Source organism: Pseudorca crassidens, chromosome 1, assembly GCF_039906515.1.
Source record: "Pseudorca crassidens isolate mPseCra1 chromosome 1, mPseCra1.hap1, whole genome shotgun sequence".
Classification (NCBI taxonomy): Eukaryota; Metazoa; Chordata; class Mammalia; order Artiodactyla; family Delphinidae; genus Pseudorca; species Pseudorca crassidens.
In genome coordinates this window covers 67,560,541-67,578,966 of record NC_090296.1, presented here as the reverse complement: position 1 = coordinate 67,578,966, position 18,426 = coordinate 67,560,541, and the positions used below count along the sequence as shown (strand labels likewise).

The 18,426-nt window shown below is 37.7% G+C and overlaps 1 protein-coding gene and 1 pseudogene across 5 annotated transcripts in view; one reads left to right on the top strand and one right to left on the bottom strand.

Moving 5' to 3' along the window:
- The window catches only part of HECTD1 (HECT domain E3 ubiquitin protein ligase 1), a 90,113-nt gene that overhangs the window by 58,745 nt on the left and 12,942 nt on the right, over window positions 1-18,426 (bottom strand). For all 5 annotated transcript variants that reach the window (XM_067738063.1, XM_067738088.1, XM_067738072.1 and 2 more), the window contains exons 3-8: window positions 7,544-7,778; window positions 3,540-3,767; window positions 2,250-2,531; window positions 1,882-2,152; window positions 1,059-1,135; window positions 875-973 (exon numbers count right to left, since the gene is read on the bottom strand). In XM_067738063.1, coding sequence (XP_067594164.1) covers window positions 875-973; window positions 1,059-1,135; window positions 1,882-2,152; window positions 2,250-2,531; window positions 3,540-3,767; window positions 7,544-7,778 — 1,192 coding nt within the window. The remainder of the gene's footprint in view (window positions 1-874; window positions 974-1,058; window positions 1,136-1,881; window positions 2,153-2,249; window positions 2,532-3,539; window positions 3,768-7,543; window positions 7,779-18,426) is intronic.
- On the top strand, window positions 3,828-4,144 carry LOC137206907 (translation machinery-associated protein 7-like; annotated as a pseudogene).

Here is an 18,426-nt window from a genome sequence, read left to right as displayed (position 1 = left end):
CTCCTATGTTCATTGCAGCATTATTTACAACAGCCAAGATATAAAAGCAACCTAAATGCCCAACGATAGAGGAATGGATAAAGAACATGTGGTATATATATACACACAATGAAATATTACTCAGCCATAAAAGAGAATGAAATCTTGCCATTTGCGACAACACGCATGGACCTAGAGGGTATTATGCTAAATGAAATAAGTCGAACAGAGAAAGACAAATACTGTATGATTTCATTTATATGAAGAATCTAAAAGACAAAACAAAGGAACAAACATAACAAAACGGAAATAGGAAAAAAAAAAAGAACTCTCCAAAGTCCTTTGCTAATCTAAGAGTCAAAGATATCATGTTCTTCGGCAAATAAAATATTTGCTATATTGATAAACAGAAATAAGAGAAACATGTATAAAGTTATTCGTTACCAAGAGTAAGAAATCGGGAAAAAAACAAGTTTTCAGCAATAGATGACTGGCTGAATAAATCTGCAGTACGTTCACACATGCCAAGTATACAGATGTACAAAAACTCTCTATATACTAATAGGGAGAAGTCTCAATGTGTATTATTAAATGAAAAATGTGTATTATTAGATGAAAAAAAGCAAAGTATAAATCAGTGTATATGTTACATTTTGTATAAGGAGAAAATAAGCATACATATTTACTCTTGCTTGCATCTGTATTAAGAAACAATGAAAAGATAAACAAAAAAACCCAATCAAAAACGCTTACCTGTAATGGGGATAGGGAAATGGAGCAAATGGAAATAGCATGAAAGCATGGCTTATCAGAATAAAAGTTTTCATTTCATTCTAATTTCAGAACCATGTAAATGTTAAATATTAAATTAATAACTTAAAAACCTGGATTTTACCTTTGCTACTTGAGGTCTTCCAAAACATGCAGCATAATGTAATGATGATGACCTCTGACCTCTATTAACATCAGCACCTCTTTCACAAAGAAATTCTACCTGTAAAATGATGGAGCATCATCAAGTTGCCTTATTAATATTGCTATCTTTGATTTAAAACATTAGCTTTTATTTATTAGCTTACCATTTCCTGAGTTCCAAAAGCAGAGGCCCAGTTTAATAGAGTCTGACCCACATCATCCATAAAATTTACTTCAAAGGCTGGAAATTTGAAGGAAAAAAATAAATCTTTTTAAAAGTCAACAAATAATAATGAACTTTTCTAAAGTGGGAACCATTTAAAGATTGTTATTAATAATCACTAAATACACAGCCAATTTTAAACATTCAGGTCGACTATAAAGTAGTAAATAATAAGCAAATGTAAATTCTGCTAAGAAAAAGTATTCTAAAATTTTTATTTAAAATAAACATAAAATAAGAAACAAAAAAACAAACACAATAAAACTCAAGAGTATTAGTTTCCTCACACTGTAACTGAGGAAAAGAAACTAAACCACATCGATAATCAAAAGAAAACAAAAGTCTGATGACACAGAAGCATTTTTCACCAACTTATATTTGCTGATCACCTCATGAAGCAGTGTAAAAAAAAATTGACTATATATAATGATAATTCACTTGTGTCAGTTTCCATTAATCTTGAGAAAACAACAGCCCTAAATTCAATCTCCACTTAACCTTAGAATTGGTATGAACTCCTGGCAATAGACAGGTTAATTTCATTTACTTATTCAACAAGCATTTACTCAGATCTTACCATGCACCAGGCTGATAATTTATATACATGGGGAGAGGAGAGGATATAGAATACGTTGGCCATTCTATTTTCTGGCACAACTGCTAAAAATTAAAAAAAAAAAATTAAAACTCTAGAAACTAGAAGTTGCCTATATAATTCCTTATCTCACAGTTTTCTTTTTATATTTTAAAAAATATTTTCCAACCTCCTGTGTCAATTGCATCTATGAGTGCATCGGTATCTTTACTTCGAATACAGTCTATAAGCTGCCGATGTGAGCGTTCCCCAGAACTATCCAATCTCCGTAGTCCTGGGATTCTGCCTGTGGATCCAGCACTAGACTTTGGCAAAGCCTTTCGTCCTTCAAATAATAGCACCAAGAGAAGGTCAACCAAACGCATGGTATCAAGCACACATCTTTCATCACCCTGCAATGCACTTTCAATTGAATCTGGAAGTTCTGACCTCAGGAGATCCTAAAAAGAGAATGGGAGAAAAAAAAGTTTTAGCATACTTGCACTACACCAAAATACTTCTTCTGAAAGATTAAGTAAGATTCAAAAACACTCTTACGTGCGTTACTACTGGAGAGCCTCTGCAAAGTGTTGAGAGCAGACTTACAATTGTAGACACCTGGTTACTCAATTTGGAATCTGCAGCTGTGGAAGGCGCTCCTGTGGTGCTGCGACCTGGTTTGCAAGCTGACGATGGCCCTGATACAGTACCACCAGCAGCAGCCATTCTAGACAATAGCTCCTCGGTTAATCCGTGCTTGGCTAATGGAGCTGGGTCAACACCACGACGGGTAAATCGGTCAGCTAGTGATGCAAAACATCGCAGAGCTCCATCTGAAACCTAATGATGTAAAGAATATACATATGGATAAAATTCACTTAAAAAGGACCAGTACTGTTTATTTCAATACTGAGACTATTAAGAAAGGCAATTGTAGCAAAGCATACAATCTGTCTAGGTTTGAATACTGGCTCCACATTCTGATAACTGTATAACCTAAAGATGTTACTTAACTGTTCAAGGCGTCAGCTCCCTTATCCGTAAAATGGGAATAGTAACAGTACTTATAATTCATTGTCTGAGCTCAAATGAAATGACATATGTAAAGAATCTAGAGGAACAGTAAAACCTCAACAAATATTTACTATTATTATGTACAACTTTGCCAAGATAATCGATGGACAGCAACTGAAAATAATTAACATCTAAATGGTAAAAAGCATTAAAAGTCAAGTTTTATTTCCTAAAGATGCTAATATAACAAGTTTACACATATAAAATTTCAAATACTGTTATTTTATTTTAATGAAAACTACCCTTTTAAGCCAACAAAATTGTGCTGAGCCAACAAATTACACTGGGTATAAGTGCAGCTTTAAAAATTATATACTTCTAAAACGTTTAAATTTTAAGAATAAACACATAACACTTTTATAATTTAAAACATATCACTGCCAAAACAAAAAGAGATTATCATAGAGATCTAAGATAAAAGAAAGAGAAGATGAAAATTATCTCTAGCTCATCAAGCAAAAAATTCAAATTGCACTAAGGTTGAACCTTAAACAACACAGGTTTGAACTGCATGGGCCCACTTACATGTGGATTTTTTTCCCCACTAAATTCACACTACAGAACTACATGATCCACAGCTGGTTGAATCCACAGCTGCAGAACCCCAGATACGGATGGCCGACTGTAAAGTTATGTGCAGATTTCCAACCGTGCGGAGGGTCGGCACCCCTAACCCTCACCCTGTTCAAGAGTCCACTGGATATCGTGGTTATAACTAGTGGACACTATAAAATCACGTTTTGAAAAGAAAGTACACAAGAGCAATGTAGTTACCTGATGATCTTCATGTTTTAATAAACTAGACAGAGATTCTACACAAATTTCTAAAGAGGAATCTTGAGGTTCCATTTTGCCACAGAGTCTTGATACCACAGCCATGGCAGAGTGCAAGGTATCTTTATGAACCAGGTGTCCACTGTCACGAATGAAGGTAAGCACACAATTTAAACCACCAGCCTCGAAGACCGCACCTGACTCACGAGTGCATATCAGTTCTAACACCTACAACAGTAAAACAAAATTCACAAAAGAATACAGTAAGTCCAATTTTAATTTTCGAGAATGACAGAAAACACAGTACACCCTCCAAATTGATTAGGAGCCACATTTTAAAAAGGGCAGGGTCTGAGAAAGGGGGGGCAGAAGCTGTGTCTGGCTGTGAAGATGGCAAGAAGTAGTCCCTGAAGCAGCCCAAGAAGGTGGCCAAGGAAGATAAGGCATTCAAGCAGAAACAGAAAGAGCTGCAGAAGAAACTCAAGGAGCTAAAAGCAAAGGCCATGGGGAAGGGCCCCCTGGCCACAGGTGGAATTAAGAAATCTGGCAAAAAACTGTTCCTTGTGCCTGAGGCAATGGTGATCCTTAATTCCATTCTCGTTTAACCATCTGGATTCCCTGCCATAACATGCTGCTACCTACAGCTAGAATGAAGTGTTGACTTGGAGCCTGTTGTACCTTTAAGAATAAACTTTTCAGGAATTCCCCGTGGCGCGGTGGCTAAGACTCTGCACTCCCAATGCAGGGGGCCTGGGTTCGATCCCTGGTCAGGGAACTAGATCCCACATGCATGCTGCAACTAAGAGTTCGCATGCCACAACTAAGGAGCCAGTGAGCCACAACTAAGCAGCCCGCCTGCTGAAACTAAGACCTGGAGTGATCAAATAAAAATAAATAAATAAATATTAAAAAACAAGAAAAGAATAAACTTTTGTTAAAAAAAAAGTGAAGCAAAACAGAAGGAATTAATTTTAACATATTTTATTTAGCCCAATATATCCAAGGTGTCATTATTCCAACATGTAATCAATATAAAAATTATTGGTATTTTTATGTAATAAGTCTTCAAAATCCCATGTATATTTCATACTTATAACACACCTTAATTTGGGGTAGCCACATCTGAAGTGTTCAGTAGTCACATATAGCTACCATATTGGACAGCATAGGTTTAGGCGGTGAAACCTGCATGACAAGCTGAGAACTACAAGTAATTTAGCAAAAGTTTATAAAGGTCCTAGACATTAAAAAAAAAATTCAATAAACGCCAGCTATTACATTATTCATCATCCTCACACTTACTCTATGAATATTAAGACATTAAAAATCACTTTTAATTTCTAAATTATATTGATGTTTAATGCATTCAGGTAGAACTAAAGAGTTAACAGGGTCCACAGGTCTTACAGGCATACCAGAAATTTAGACTTTATTCTTTAAGCAAGAAAAATGTTTAAGCGGGAAATAATATGATAAGATTTCCAGTTAATATCTGTGGGAAGCAGGGTACAGGGAGAGTGTAGAGGCAAATGCAAAAATTCAAGCATTAATATTCACGAAAGAATGAGGGCTTAACTAAGGCAATAACAGCAGGGACAAACAGAAGGAAATAAACCAGAAAAGCACTTGATCATTAATTACACCTGTGGAGTAGAAAAAAGGAAGTAAAAGATAAAGCACAGGTTTCTGTCTTGAGCGACTGGCTACAAGTTGATGTCACTTATCAAGAGAGGAGTTTATCTGTAATCAAAGACAATGAATTCAAACATCCAGTTGAATATATACAACAGGCCTTTGAATATGGAGTCTAGAACTCAAGAGAGAGGTCAGTTCTAGAGATAAAGATGTGAAGGGCATATATATATATATATATATATGTATATTTTTTTTTTTTTTTTTTTTTTGCGGTACGTGGGCCTCTCACTGTTGTGGTGTCTCCCGTTGCAGAGCACAGGCTCCGGACGCGCAGGCCCAGCGGCCATGGCTCACGGGCCCAGCCGCTCCGCGGCACATGGGATCTTCCCGGACCGGGGCACAAACCTGTGTCCCCTGCCTCGGCAGGTGGACTCTCAACCACTGCGCCACCAGGGAAGCCCATGAAGGGCATATATTTATATATGAATGGTATTGATGCTCACAGATGAGATTGTCTAGGCAAAGTTTATACAGATTTAAGAAGCTAAAAACAGGACCTTAGGAAATACTACCATTGAAGAATGAATTAAATAAGAATAATCTGCAAAGGAAACAGAGAAAGGGAGAGCAGGGTGTTAACAGACAAGAAAGAGTTTGAAAATATAGGTCAGTGAATAAATGCAATGGAGTAAAACCCCAGTCCTGGAAGAAAAATGAAGTGATGTGATGTGATCAAGAGAATAAGAGGGGGGAAAGCTCTGAACAGAAAAACAAATACCTCTTCCTCTGAGGCCATAGACAGAAATAAATCTATAAACACAGAATCAGAAAGTCAAGATATTAACACCTACAAAAACAACTCTCAAAGCATGGGGAAGACATTTTCAGGGGTCCTTGAAATTATAACTTTTTTTATAATAACACTGTAACAGTTAATTGTCTTTTTCTTTCCTATTCTCTCAGGAACGTAAGGCAGTACTTTCTAAAAGTTATATGAAGTGTGATATAGTAACAGGCTGAATGCAGAAGCACATATTAGGATTTAGCTGTCTTCTATTAAACCACAGATTTCAAATGAGACTTAACAATGTTACTCTTCTCACTAATTTTCTCTTTGTTCAGGACACAGTGATTTTCATTAAAAATGTAATGTATGTTAACACATAATGAGTTTGTTATTTTATGATAAATGAATAAATACTTTTAAATTCTCAGTTTTAATATCTAATATGGTAAATATAAATAGAACCTTCATAAACAAAGGCTCCTTGTGGGTCCTCAATAATTTAAGACTTGTAAAGGGATCCTGAGACAAGAAGTTTGAAAACTGGTGACCTCGAGAAGCAAGAATCATAAAAAGAATGAAACAGGAATCAAAAAAGAGAATCAGGGCTTCCCTGGTGGCGCAGTGGTTGAGAGTCCACCTGCCGATGCAGGACACACGGGTTCGTGCCCCGGTCCGGGAAGATCCCACATGCCATGGAGCGGCTGGGCCCGTGAGCCATGGCCGCTGAGCCTGCGCGTCCGGAGCCTGTGCTCCGCAACGGGAGAGGCCACAACAGTGAGAGGCCCGCGTACCAAAAAACAAAAGAGAATCACGTAAAATCTAAATGTGTTCACCAAGTACTTCCAATAAACTACTCACCAGTACTGATGCTTTTAGAGTAACATAAAGTTTATAATTAGTCCCATCAGGAATAAAACAAAACCGCTAACTCTTAACAGGAGTATAGCAAAACAATTAAATTCATGGGCCCTAGAACCAGGCTTCCTGATCTTCAAATTCCTAATCTTTGAATCTTGGCTCTCTGCCACTAACTACTTGCATCATCCCAAGCAAGTTATTTAATCTTGGTATGCTTAAATTTTTTTCACCTATAAAACAGAAGTGATGATATTAGCGGCACCTACCTCATACAGAGTTGCCATGAAGATTAAATGAGAGTTAACACATGTAAAGTGTTCAGAATAATGCCTGGCATTGGTGGTCAGTGTTAGTTGTCATGGTTCCTGTTGTTACTGCATGCATACAAAATCATTTTGGATAAGAACAGAAATAACCTATCTCAAAGTGTTAGTGGCTACCAGAAACCAAAGAGCACTGAGGCAACACAAATAACCTATCTCAAAGTGTTAGTGGCTACCAGAAACCAAAGAGCACTGAGGCAACACAGAAAAGCATTATCAGTGACCTGCAAGTTTCCTTCAAAGATAAGATTTCTTTTCCCAAGCCATATGGGATCTCCTTTGGTACATAAGGACTGTGACTTCCATTCTTTTCAACCACGGAAAGATGTTTTTTTTTTGCAAAATATATTTTTTACTCTCTAAGTGACCTTCAAATGGTCCAATAAATAATTAAGACTTACCTTTACACATTGTTCAGCTAAGTCTCTGCTTGTCCTGTTGTTAAGTTCGACTACAACCAAACGATTGCAAAGTGCTTTTATAGCTCCATCTACCCCAACAATCCTTCGGGTGCATTCTGCAGATACATCCAGGTAGTATGTTATGGCACGGGCTGTCACCTCTAGCACATTGTCTGGAGCACTTTCGTCAAGAAAAATTTTGCAGAGGGCTGGTAAGAAAGTGCGAGGAGGACATCTGTAGTGAAAGAAATCATATTTCACCTAGGATTACTAAATTCTTAACATCAAAAAGTCACCAAAGTAACAGATAATAAAAACTATATCATGATACATCATGCTCGATACTGCTTCTGCATATATATTAGGTAATATTTCTCATATTGCTTTTGCTTCCATAATAATAATCACAGGTTAATTTCATCATTGCTGAGAATATAAAGTTGTAAACAGTTTAAAGTAGCAGAATTAACATGAAACCATGTTCAAAAAAAATTGCTATTCAATACTAAGCTCAAACATCAACTCTGTAAAACCTTCCCTAACCTGCCCAAATAGTCAGGTGGTATTTTCACATGTTCCTAAAGCCTCATAAAAACAGTTCCCACATTGTTTAATGTATCATTTTATTTCCTTATTTACATTAAGAGTTCCTGAATGCCAGGGACATTGTTCAATTCATGTTGTATGGGAACAAATGCTGATTTGGGGTTTAACAGACCAGAGTAATACATAGAACAACAGCTATGTAGCATTTCTGGTCCTGATTTGTAAAGTAAAGATAGTATCTAAACAATATCTACTTTATATGGATGTTATGAAGATTAAATGAAATTATATACATTAAACACTTAGCTCAGTACCTTGGCACCATATTAAACTAATTAACGTTAGCTCCCCTTCCCTCCTATGAATAGCTAATACCTGCTATATAAACCTGCATGACAGTTTTATCAAAAGAACATTTTGCATTTTTTAATCAATATTTTATCAACACTTAAATTATAAAAGAGCACAATTTAATTTAGTAGAGATCTCAGTTATATGCCATCAAATACTTTAACTTATCTGCACAGACTAAACTTCAAATGAGCTACAGATAACACAAAAGGCACTACAGTCATCCCTCGGTGTTCAAGGAGGAAAGATTTCAGGGCCCCCTGTGGATACCAAAATCTGTGGATGCTCAAGTTCCTTATATTAAATGGTACAGATACAGAGGATACGTGGAGGGATACAGAGGGCTTGCTGGACTCTCAACGTTTCGGTGGAATTATTTTTCCTCCAATTTTTAGTGTGCACATATCTTCAGTAGCTTTTTAAAAATATCTGTAATGTATGAACGTCAAAGTAACTCTAACCTTTATTATCTGCTTGAATGATGTTCACTTAAGGGGTCCGGCGGCAGGAATATTATCAAAGATTTTAGAAGACCTCTTGCATTCAGTAACTGACCAGTCACTGATTAAACACAGGTGGTTTTTATTAGCCAGCATCACTGGCAACCTAGGTCACATAGTCACTATAAATTTTCTGAGGAGGAAATGCTTTAAGATTAGGTTATGGAGATAGTCTGATATTTCTCAGGTAAGATCAGAAGACTGACTAGCATATCAGAATCTTAAAGCATTTTTGCTGCTCTCTACATTGGCAATATGTTAGTAAACCAAAGAGATAAGATTGTAAAAGTGTTAATACTACTGAGGAAAAATATACTCTTAAAAATAACGTTTTTTGCCTTAGAAAACAGTAGCTTTTGAAAAAAGAACAAAATTTTGAAGTTGACAGTCCTCACATCAAATGACAAGAATGGATCTACCATATGATTTATATTAAAAATAAGAAAATATCCATCTATCTTATACAGTACAAAAACTGGACATCAAAACACAAAATCTAAGAGAAATGTTCAGTATAACTATCTATAATTCATGGGGAAATGTGGTATCTGCTTATTTGGGGAATAACTATGATCCCTGCTGTGTTCCCTAAAATGTGATGAATCTCCTGAACAAGTATGGCTAAGGGGCCAATGAAAAAAAAAAAACAAAACCACAAAGAAAGAAGTTCTAAACATAGGTTCTCAGCGGTTAACTGTAATCAATTTTATTTCTAAGAGAAAAATAAAAATATCCTGCATACATATTTTAAAAGAGCTTATTTTATGTCAGGTATAATGAAAACCTGCTTTGTGAACTTTTTAAAGGTATGGTACAAAACATCTGTTGTAACTTTTGGCTATTAGACAGGAAAAAATTTTTGTTTTTCTAGCTCTTGAGTTACTTTTAAAACCATGAGAAGGTATTTTAGGCATATTCACTAATTTTTCAATTTAGAACCAAAGCAATTTACAAAAATCTCAACAATACAAATTAACTATAAATTGAGCAAAAAAAGTAGAGAAAAACACATCAATAGTAATTAATGAATTCTGAAAAGTACAGAATAAGTGAAAGAACTATAGTTATATTACTTGAAAGTTCATATTGCAACTAAAACAAATTACTAACAAGTGTTGTTGCTTAACATACTCTGCTGGATAACCTGCTTTAAGACAGTCACTGTGATATAAACATTTATAAGACCTTAAAACTGTCTTTTCACTTGTTGGTTAGTAACAATTTCCTAGAATCATTTTCAAAGAAACCCTGTGTTGATAGATACTTCAACTGGGCCTTTAAATTCAACTTGAGCTTCATGGCTATTCAGGAAGCACTTGCCTATCTTCTAGGAACAAGACCCTCGCGTTCCTTGCCCTTCCTCCTGGGCTACAACCACAGCCACAACTTCCCCAGGTCTGTATCCATGTCAACAGAGATTAACTAAAAAACTAATTTACATAATCAAGAAAACTCATTATAAATCTGTGATCACCAATATTAAATAAACACAATGCCCAATAATTCTGCTACATTTCTTCCAGTGTCTGCAATGAGTATCTCACACCTTTTCTTCAATTTTCTCTTGGCTTAGTGACTCCCTTAGTTTTCCATTCTAGCCTCAGTCCTAAACTCCCTTCTCTTCTCTAGCTCATCTCATCTATTCCCTTTGTTCATACACCATAACTATAAATCTCATCCACATACCATGAAAACTCCCAAAATGTTATCTCTACCCCAGACCAACTAAATCACTATCTCCATTTAGAATTATCACAGGCATCGTAAAGTGAGCATATTCAAAACAAATGTGCCTCCACCTCCAAACCACTGCCTTTGTAAATATCACAACCATCCAGAAACCCAGAAACCTGAGAATCATCCTCAGTTTTCCCCCCCCATTTTCCTCACATTACACATCCAATCCATTAGTTAAATCCCACCAATTTTCCCTCTAAAATATATCGTAAATCTGTCCACTTCTCTCCACATCTTTTACAAATGTAATCTAAGCTAACTTCAAACTCTTGTCTGAACTACTGAAATAGCCACTTAGACATTCACATTAAGAGACAGGTTTAGCACTAGTGTTGAGGAAAGTATTTCTAGAGGGAGAAGATCAGTCTGGAATAAGGTGTAAGAGCAGGAGCAACATAAAGAGGGCATCTATGCAGGGGAATGCCTCAGTAATGGGCAACTGACACAGACAAGGGAAGTGATCAAATGAATAAATATATTGAGGATAATGGGAGCCAGATATCTCACTGGACTGAAGTTGGAAACACAGAAAAGAGAAAACTAGAATGAACCCTGTGGTGTTAGATTGGAACTGGGGGTACTGGTATGAACTCATGGTTTTCAACAGACTGACAGAAAGATAAAGATACATAAAGATGCTAATGTGTGTGCTGATCCCTCTGCCTAAAAAGCTTTTCCCCCTACTCTTCCCATGGCCGGTTCTTTGTCATCCTTCTGTCAGCCTAAATGTTACCTCCTCAGCTTCAGGCTTACCTTTACTAACTACTCAAAACAGGACTCCTGTTTTTTGTCTTAATTTACTTTGACAATTTATATTTATATTTCATTTTTTGTTGTCCACTGTAACTCTCTCCTAAAAATCTGTAAGCTCCTCAGGAACAGAGATGTATTTCACACAGCACCCAACACGGTTCTCTGCATATGGGAAGATACTCAAGTTTTATTTGTTGAATGAATGATACCAAGAAAAAGTAAGAACTTTTTTGCTTATGGAAAGAGAAACCAAACAAAAAAGAATTCCATCAGCTCCCCTACTGATCTGCCTCTCCACCCCCATACCCAACCCCTCACTAATATGTCTCCACCCCTCCACACACGCCTTCATCCTAGACCAACCCCCATTAGGTCTCCTTCCCCTGCCCCACACCTTCCCACAACACAAAAAAGTGAATCCACTTTTATCTCTCATTTCCCATAGAAAGCAAAACACCAAATCTAGACTCTAGTCTAAACTGCTCTCTTGAAGCCCAGAATTACAGACCCAACTGCCTCCTTTACTCATCTGTCATACCTAGAGATGTTTCAGGAACCATCAAACACAACCTGCCAAAACCAAACAAAGTTTCCCTACCAAAAACCATACTATTTATTCTCTAACCTGCCATCCAACCACTCAAGTAAAAATCATAAAATTCTTCCAAACTCCTGTTTCTAAAATACAAAAATCAACACCTAATCTTGATGGTTCTACCTCCTAAATCTGTTTAATATCTTAATTAAATTCCAACTAGAATCTCTCACTAGACTTTCCAGATCCTCGTGGCCTTGAACAGGTCTCCTCTGCAAGAAACATTTAGCCCCTTCTCCTCTTTTCACTTGTATTCCTTTTTCAAGGAAACTTTTAAAATTAAATGTAAAAAATGTTAGGAACACTCAGGTCAGAGAGTACCTCCTCTTGGAAGCCTGCCTTAGACAAACCTCACCACGCATTCTCAGTTATGTTCCTCTTGGGTGGTTTCAGAACATTCAGTGAAACCCATCTATCAGAAGCATCTGTCAAACTATATTTTCCCATTTATCTGTCTCATCCATGAAAACATGAGCTACTTGATAGCAAGGTCTGTACCTTATCTATCTCTGTTCTCCGACAACCAAGTCCAGTACTGGTTATCTAGTGGACACTCAAATATTTGATAAATGAATACATGAAAATAATCCCAGTTTCAAAAAATTCAGTTTAATAGAGAGAAATATAATTTAAGTAAGTAAAAATAAATATAATAAGTGCTGTAATAAAAACCTGAAAGAAGGAGTTTCATTAAAAGTTTTTTTGGGGGGAGTTTAATATCCAAAATATATAAACAGCTCATACAACTCAACATCCAAATAAAAACCAACCTGACTGGGACTTCCCTGGTGGCACAGTGGTTAAGAATCCGCCTGCTAATGCAGGGGACACGGATTCGACCCTGACTGGGGAAGATCCCACATGCCTCGGAGCAACTAAGCCCGAGTGCCACAACTACTGAGCCAGAAAGTCACAACTAATGAAGCCTGCATGCTGCAACTACTGAAGACTGCACGCCTAGAGCACGTGCTCCACAGCAAGAGAAGCCCCTGCTCGCTGCAATTAAAGAAAGCCCATGGGCAGCAATGCAGACACAACGCAGCCAAAAATAATTTAAAAAAAACCAAAAACCTCCAACCTGATTAAAAATATGGGCAGAAGACCTGAATAGACATTTTTCCAAAAAGGACATGTAGATGGTCAACAGGCACATGACAAGACGCTCAACATCATTAATCATCAGAGAAATGCTAGTCAACCACAATGAGATACCACCTCACACCTGTCAGAATGGCTATTATCAAAAAGAACACAAATAACAAATGCTGGTGAGGATGTGGAGAAAAAGGGACCCTTGAACATTGTTGGTAGGAATGTAAATTGGTGCAGTCACTGTGGAAAACAGTATAAAGGTTTCTCAAAAATCTAAAAATAGAACTACCATGTAACCCAGCAATTTCCACACCTGGGTATATACGCAAAACAAAAACAAAAAAAGTAATTTGAAAAGATACACGTGGCCCAATGTTCACAGCAGCATTATTTACAACTGCCAAGATATAGAAGCAACTGAAGTGTCCATCAAGAGAAGAAAGGATAAAGAACATGTAATACACACACACACACACGCACACAATGGAATACTACTCATCATAAGAAAAGAATGAAATTTTGCCATTTGTAATAACATGGATGGACTTGCAGGGTATTATGCTAAGTGAAATAAGTCAGAGAAACACAAATACTGTATTATACCACTTATACATGGAATCTAAAAAATAAAACAAACTAGTAAATCTAACAAAAAAGAAAGAGACTCACAGATATAGAGAACAAATTAGTAGTTACCAGTTGGGAGAAGGAAGGGGGAAGGGGCAAGATAGGGATAGGGGATTAAGAGGAACAAACTACGATGTGTAACATAAATAAGCTACAAGGCTATATTGTACAGCACAGGGAATATAGCCAATATTTTATAGTAACTATAAAATTGAGTGTAACCTTTAAAATTGTGAATCCCTATGTTGTACACTTATAAATTATGTAATATTGCACATCAACTATACTTCAATTAAAAAAAAAAGGTGTGAGACGGAAAGCTCAGCTCAGGGGATTTGGGGAAAGGAAGACCTCACAAAAAAAGGAAGAAGTTTGAGTTAAATCAAGGCATTCTCTGCCTTGAAGAGTTATTGCAAGAACTTGGGATAAAGTATATAAAATATAGTGTTTAGCACATAAAAGATGCTCCATAAACCATAGGGTAGAAGTTTGCCAAGCAGACAAGCTCCTGTCTTCTAAGTAAGGAGAAGAGTATATGCAAAGGATAGAGGCTTGAAGAATTACATACTGTGGCAGATTGTATTTTCCAACGATATCCACATTATTTCCCATCCCACATATCCATAAATTCTTTTTTACAAGGTGACTTTGATATTCTTTCTACTGAGAGGGTTTATGTTTCCAGGCAGGTTTATGATTACAGTGAAAGTTATCACTTTGTGACTTCTAACATTAACTCAATTCTACTGGATTCTCTTAGGACTCTTGCTCTTAGAACACAACCACCATGCTGTAAGGAAGCTCAATTAGCCACATGGCAAGGCCAGTAGATGTTCTAACAAATGCAACTAAAAGCCAGTATTCAAGTGCATGTGAGAGAACAAGTCATCAGATGATTCCAGTGCCTGGTCATCAAGCTTTTGTTATTTACAAGTAGGATCACACTACAAATACCATCCTATAACTTGCTCGTTTCTTTAATCAATATGTTGTGACCACCTTCCCACATTAATATAAATAGGTCTAGTTCAATCTTTTTAATGTCTACATAATAGCCAATATAATGAATAGCCATACACTGTTAACCATTTAGATGGTTTCCAGTTTTTTTTACTACTTGAAGCAGTCCTGCAGTGAACAATATTGGGAGTATATCTTTGCACATCTGTACCAGTATTTATGAAGGAAAGATTTTGAGTATTTCTTTTCTTTCTTTCTTTCTTTATTTAAATTTAATTTATTTGGCTGCATTGGGTCTTCACTGCTGTGTGTGGGCTTTCTCTAGTTGCGGCGAGCGGGGGCTACTCTTCGTTGCGGTGCGTGGGCTTCTCATTTTGGTGGCTTCTCTTCGTTGCGGAGCAGGGGCTCTAGGCACGCGGGCTTCAGTAGTTGTGGCACGCGGGCTCAATAGTTGTGACTCGCGGGCTCTAGAGCACAAGCTCAGTAGTTGTGGCGCACAGGCTTAGTTGCTCTGCAGCATGCGGGATCTTCCCGGAGCAGGGCTTGAACCCATGTCCCCTGCATTGGCAGGCGGATCCTTAACCACTGCACCACCAGGGAAGTCCCTTCAGAAGTATTTCTGTGAGTACATTTTTTGGTTTGACAGATATTATCGAACTGACTTCTAAAGAGGCTATACCACTGTATACTCCCATCAGAAGCATTTTAGAGTACCTATTACCCCACTCCTAGGCCACTAAAAATGATATTACCTTTACATTTGTGCTAAATTGATAAATATTTTTTAAAAACTTTATTTCATAAAATTTGACTGGCTGTGAGAGAATTTAATAAACTTTAAAAATGAAACACAGAATATTCAAACCTCCACCAAGAAAACAAAAATAATCTAAAGATGTATACATATACATAGACAAATACTTCAGGATATACAAAATCTCTGATTAGAACAGTAAAAGCCATAAATAACTCCCCCCCAAATTCAACACCCACATTTTATTTCTGTATTTCCAATACAGACTTTATTTCTGTATGAACATGTACTTAAGGCAGATACAAAATAAATTAATTAATTACACTACCAAACTGGGAATATATTAACATTATTTTAAAATTTCCATTCTGGGGGACTTCCCTGCTGGAACAGTGGTTGAGAGTCTGCCTGCCAATGCAGAGGACACGGGTTTGAGCCCTGGTCCAGGAAGATCCCACTCGCTGCGGAGCAGATAAGCCCGTGTACCACAACTACTGAGCCTGCACTCAGAGCCCGCGAGCCACAACTACTGAAGCCCGCGTGCCTAGAGCCCATGCTCCACAACAAGAGAAGCCACTGCAATGAGAAGCCCGTGCACTGCAACGAAGAGTAGCCCCCACTCACTGCAACTAGAGAAAGCTCGCATGCAGCAACAAAGACCCAACGCAGCCAAAAATAAATTAAATAAATAAACTTATAAAATTTCCATTCCGATTTCTCTTAAAAGATAAAATTCAGGGGCTTCCCTGGTGGTGCAGTGGTTAAGAACCTGCCTGCCAATGCAGGGGACATGGGTTGGAGCCCTGGTCCGGGAAGATCCCACATGCCGCGGAGCAACTAAGCCCGTGCGCCACAACTACTGAGCCTGCGTTCTAGAGCCAATGAGCCACAACCACTGAAGCCCACACACCTAGAGCCCGTGCTCCGCAACGAGAAGCCACCGCCATGAGAAGCCTGCACACCAAAACGAAGAGCAGCCCCCGCTCAACGCAACTAAAGAACGCCCACGTGCAGCAATGACGACCCAACGCAGCCAAAAATAAATAAATACATACATAAATAAATTTATTTAAAAAAAATTCACTAACCTACTCATTCATTCCTCCAGGGAATAAAAACTTGTAACATTATCTTCAATTAGATTCTCCTGCAATCAACTGTAAAGTTCAAAACAATCAAAAACCACAAGGTCTGCTACCAATAGCAGTTCCACTTTGAAATTACTCATGAGAAGGTAATTATATATGAACATATTTTGTCAGACTTCTAAAAACAATTAAATATTATTAATCCAAACAGATAAGCAAACTTTGGTTTCCTCTTACATGTAATTTTGAAGTCAGCAGTTCAAAAAAACATACCATCAGGCAAAAATGCATGTACAAAGACGCTCATTGTTGCATAACCTATATATCTAATAACAAGGGTATAATTAAGCATATGACACATCCGTATGGCAGATTATGCAGGTTTTTTAAAGCTGTTTACTAAGAACTAATGATACAAATACATAAAGAAAAGGGGGACTTCCCTGGTGGTGCAGTAGTTAAGAATCACCTGCCAATGCTGGGGACACAGGTTTGAGCCCTGGTCCGGGAAGATTCCACATGCCGTGGAGCAACTAAGCCCATGTGACACAACTACTGAGCCTGCATGATACAACTACTGAAGCCCACACGCCTAGAGCCCGTGTTCTGCAACAAGTGAAGCCACTGCAATGAGAAGCCCGTGCACCACAGCAAAGAGTAGTCCTGCTTGCCACAACTAGAGAAAGCCCACACACAGCAATGAAGATCCAACACAGCCGAAAATAAAGAAAGAAATTAAAGAAAGAAAAAGGGAAAAATATATCCATTTTGGTGTTTATCACATAAAAATATGCAAAGAAACTAGAGCAAAAAGTTAAAATGGCTTATTTCTAGATGGTGCAATTATAATTTTCATTCTCTAGATTTCTGACTTTTCTAAATTTCTGAAACAAACCTATTTCATAACTCCCCAAAATAAACTTAAAATCTGTTAACCGAAGTAAGCTAGACAACAGCAGATGGATTGGGGAAGGAAGTCAAAACATAATGACCCACGTTGGAAATGAGTTTCAAGGGCTTTTTTCCTTTCCTTTCTTTTCCAGCTTTGATCCCTGGACAGGCCAACTCCCGAAACCACGTAGCAGGGGGGTACAAAAGAACTCTGAGAGGACCAAGAAAAGGGGCCTCTGTGAGCCTGAGGGTATGAAGAGAAATTCCTGGGGTATCTTCCTCCCAGTCTGGCCTCAAGGCCAGACCCAGGTGAAAGCCCCAAACAAAACTCTGCGTGATACATGCACAGTGGCACAAGCATCTAAGGCCCTGGGAGAACTGGGAACTAAGAAAAGGAGCCCCTATAGCCAAAAGAGCATGAAAGGAATCATGCTATTTTTTTTTCTGTCTTTTCTCTTACTACTTTCACACTGAGGGCAGTCCCAGTCCCAGAAAGTATATGACAGCACAAGGGGGTTGAAGAATGGGTGGGGAGTGGGGGAAATGTGGTTAAAACTTCAAGAGATCCCCAGTTTTCTAGCTAGAACACTAGTAAAAAGGGTTCCTGGTAGCTGAAAGATGTGGGGGAAATCTCAGAGAAAAAGGAGCTAGAAAAATGATCCCTGACACAAGTTCTGAGCCCACCTCTGAATATATGGAAGACAGAGATAAAAAACAATAGCAAACACTTTGACAACTGCACTATGACATAATCCACCACCCAAGCAAGTCCCAGACTAAACTCTGAGTGACACATGCACAAAGTAGACCCAAACACCGTAACAAAGGCTTTGAAACCACTGACATTGGAACCACCACCCACAGAGAGCAAGACAGAGCTTGCAGTCTAAATTTAACCAGGTTGACTGCATGCAAAAGAAAACAACAAAATCAACATTCTCCAGAGGGTTTTTATAAAACCCAGAGTCTCACAGTATAATATTCCAAAT